The sequence below is a fragment of the Austrofundulus limnaeus genome, unplaced genomic scaffold (genome assembly GCF_001266775.1).
Source record: "Austrofundulus limnaeus strain Quisiro unplaced genomic scaffold, Austrofundulus_limnaeus-1.0 Scaffold394, whole genome shotgun sequence".
NCBI lineage: Eukaryota > Metazoa > Chordata > Actinopteri > Cyprinodontiformes > Rivulidae > Austrofundulus > Austrofundulus limnaeus.
Window position 1 is genome coordinate 315,256 of NW_013952796.1, and position 2,203 is coordinate 317,458.

At 43.6% G+C, this 2,203-nt stretch overlaps 1 protein-coding gene across 1 annotated transcript in view; it reads right to left on the reverse strand.

Moving 5' to 3' along the window:
- LOC106528653 (inverted formin-2) overlaps positions 1-2,203 on the reverse strand; it is a 28,043-nt gene that overhangs the window by 6,776 nt on the left and 19,064 nt on the right. Inside the window, exons 10-13 of the mRNA XM_014023877.1 lie at positions 1,986-2,201; positions 730-860; positions 594-655; positions 264-366 (exon numbers count right to left, since the gene is read on the reverse strand). Coding sequence (XP_013879331.1) covers positions 264-366; positions 594-655; positions 730-860; positions 1,986-2,201 — 512 coding nt within the window. The remainder of the gene's footprint in view (positions 1-263; positions 367-593; positions 656-729; positions 861-1,985; positions 2,202-2,203) is intronic.

The following is a 2,203-nucleotide window of genomic DNA, read 5'->3' on the forward strand; positions in this document are numbered from 1 at the left end:
GACAGAGGAGGGAGGAGCGGGGAGGCTCTTGCCATGCAGCGCTTCAAGAGCTGACCTGCATCTGACCTCAAAGTGCACAAGCTTCAAACTTCAGCATTGGCTGCGATTTTGAAGCTGAAATCGCGTTTGGTGTGAACGCAGCATAAAACAGGTGTGAGACAGATCTAAAACATCTGTGGAACAGAAGCAGTACACATGTGAGACATAAAATAGGTGTGCACTAGGTGTAATATAAATGTGAAACAGGTGCTTTAAATTCTGACCTCGTGTTTTTCTGGAAGCAGTTTGATCAGCTGTTTCAGGACTTCCACGTCAAATTTGGATCGGTCACCGTTCAGGATCAGAGACACAAACTCCTCATGGGTACTTGAGGTGATACAGATCAGGTGTGGTGGGAGGCAGGTGAGGAGAGGATGTTGCAGGTACAGACAAACAACAACACAGATGCAGCAAAGTTTAAAGTAGTGACAATCAGACCAGGGATGGCTTTAACCAGTCAGATGGTGAGAAGATGAAGGAATACGTTGAGAGGGGAAAAAGACAAGTCAAAGACTTGAGAAAAGACAGGTGCGTGCAGGTGAAGGTGTGTTTACCATCTGAATGGTTTCAGGAAAATGTTGAGGTTCAGGCTTTTCTTGGCATCGATGAAGGAAATCTGTAAAAAACAGAAGGTGACTTTAAATCATAAACCACTGATGGACAGGTAAATGTTTTTATTTAGAAAAGCACCTCTTTTATCTCGGACTTGGTCAAGGTTTTGGTTTTTGTCTCTGTTGGAGGAAGACTGAAGAGCTGCTCAATGCAGCTGTAATCTGGTTCCACCAGGTCGGAAGACCCCGAGGACCACAAAGACTGATGATCTGCAGACAGAGACAGGTAAGGGTCTTCACGTGGTCCACTGTGTGTGTGTGTGTGTGTGTGTGTGTGTGTGTGTGTGTGTGTGTGTGTGTGTGTGTTTGGACTGAGCTGCATCACCTTTTAAAAACAGAGAACAACAACAACAGAAAATTTTAAAAACTCGATTTCTTCACACGATTATTCCCACTCCAGTTTATAACTCTGCTTCCAGTCCTGTGGAGTAATTAGAAATATTAATTTTAAAAACGGTTTAAAGCTCTGTAATCATCAGCGAGCTCCACGCTCTGCAGATCACCTCAGTTCCTTTCTGCAGCAGGTTCTTTTTAAAACTGGGTGATTAAAGCATGTTGGTTTAAAACCAGTGAGGATGTTTAGTTCACTGAATTAAAATCTAGTTAATTAACATTTAAGTACCCACATTTTCAGTTTAGTTTAATTTTTACAGTGAAAATTCCCAGACAAAGACTRTATTTGTTGCTGCATTGCTTTTCAGACTGTTTTATTGTCCTTGTGTGACATTTGGAATTTGTCCCGAGGCCTGCTTGTAGCAGGGTGACCAGATGGCCGAGGCACTGAGGTACAAATCACACAAGATTAAATATATCTTCAAGGGAAGTCCTGGTTTCAATTCAATGTTGCTGCTGCAGGTCAGGATGGTAAACGTGCCATTAAAGGATGTTTCTGTACCGTATTGTTAACGCATTTTTACCCTGTTACCGCATTGTTACCGTTGTTATCGTATTGTTACCCTCTTGTTACCGTATTGTTACCATGTTGTTACCGTATTGTTACCCTGTTGTTACCGTATTGTTACCCTGTTGTTACCGTATTGTTACCCTGTTGTTACCGTATTGTTACCCTGTTACCGTATTGTTACCCTGTTACCATGTTGTTACCATATTGTTACCATGTTACTGCATTGTTACCCTGTTACCGCATTGTTACCCTGTTACCGCATTGTTACCCTGTTACCGCATTGTTACCCTGTTACCGCATTGTTACCCTGTTGTTGCAGTATTGTTACTGTATTGTTACCGTGTTTGTTACTGTATATTTTTACCATGTTGTTACCGTACTGTTACTGTATTGTTACTGTGTGCGTGCGTGCGCGTGGTAAAACCACTCACCCGTCACCACTTTGGGAGGGAGTTTCTGCCAGTTCAGTTTCTTCATTCTGAGGGTCGGGCAGGGGGTGGGGCTTACGTAACTGGTAGGGCTGGAAAATGTACCTAAAGCTTTCTGAGGGGTGATGAATTCATCTGGAGGAGGAGGAGGAGGTCCCATGCCAGGTAAAGGAGGAGGAGGAGGAGGTCCCATGCCAGGTAAAGGTGGAGGAGGAGGAGGT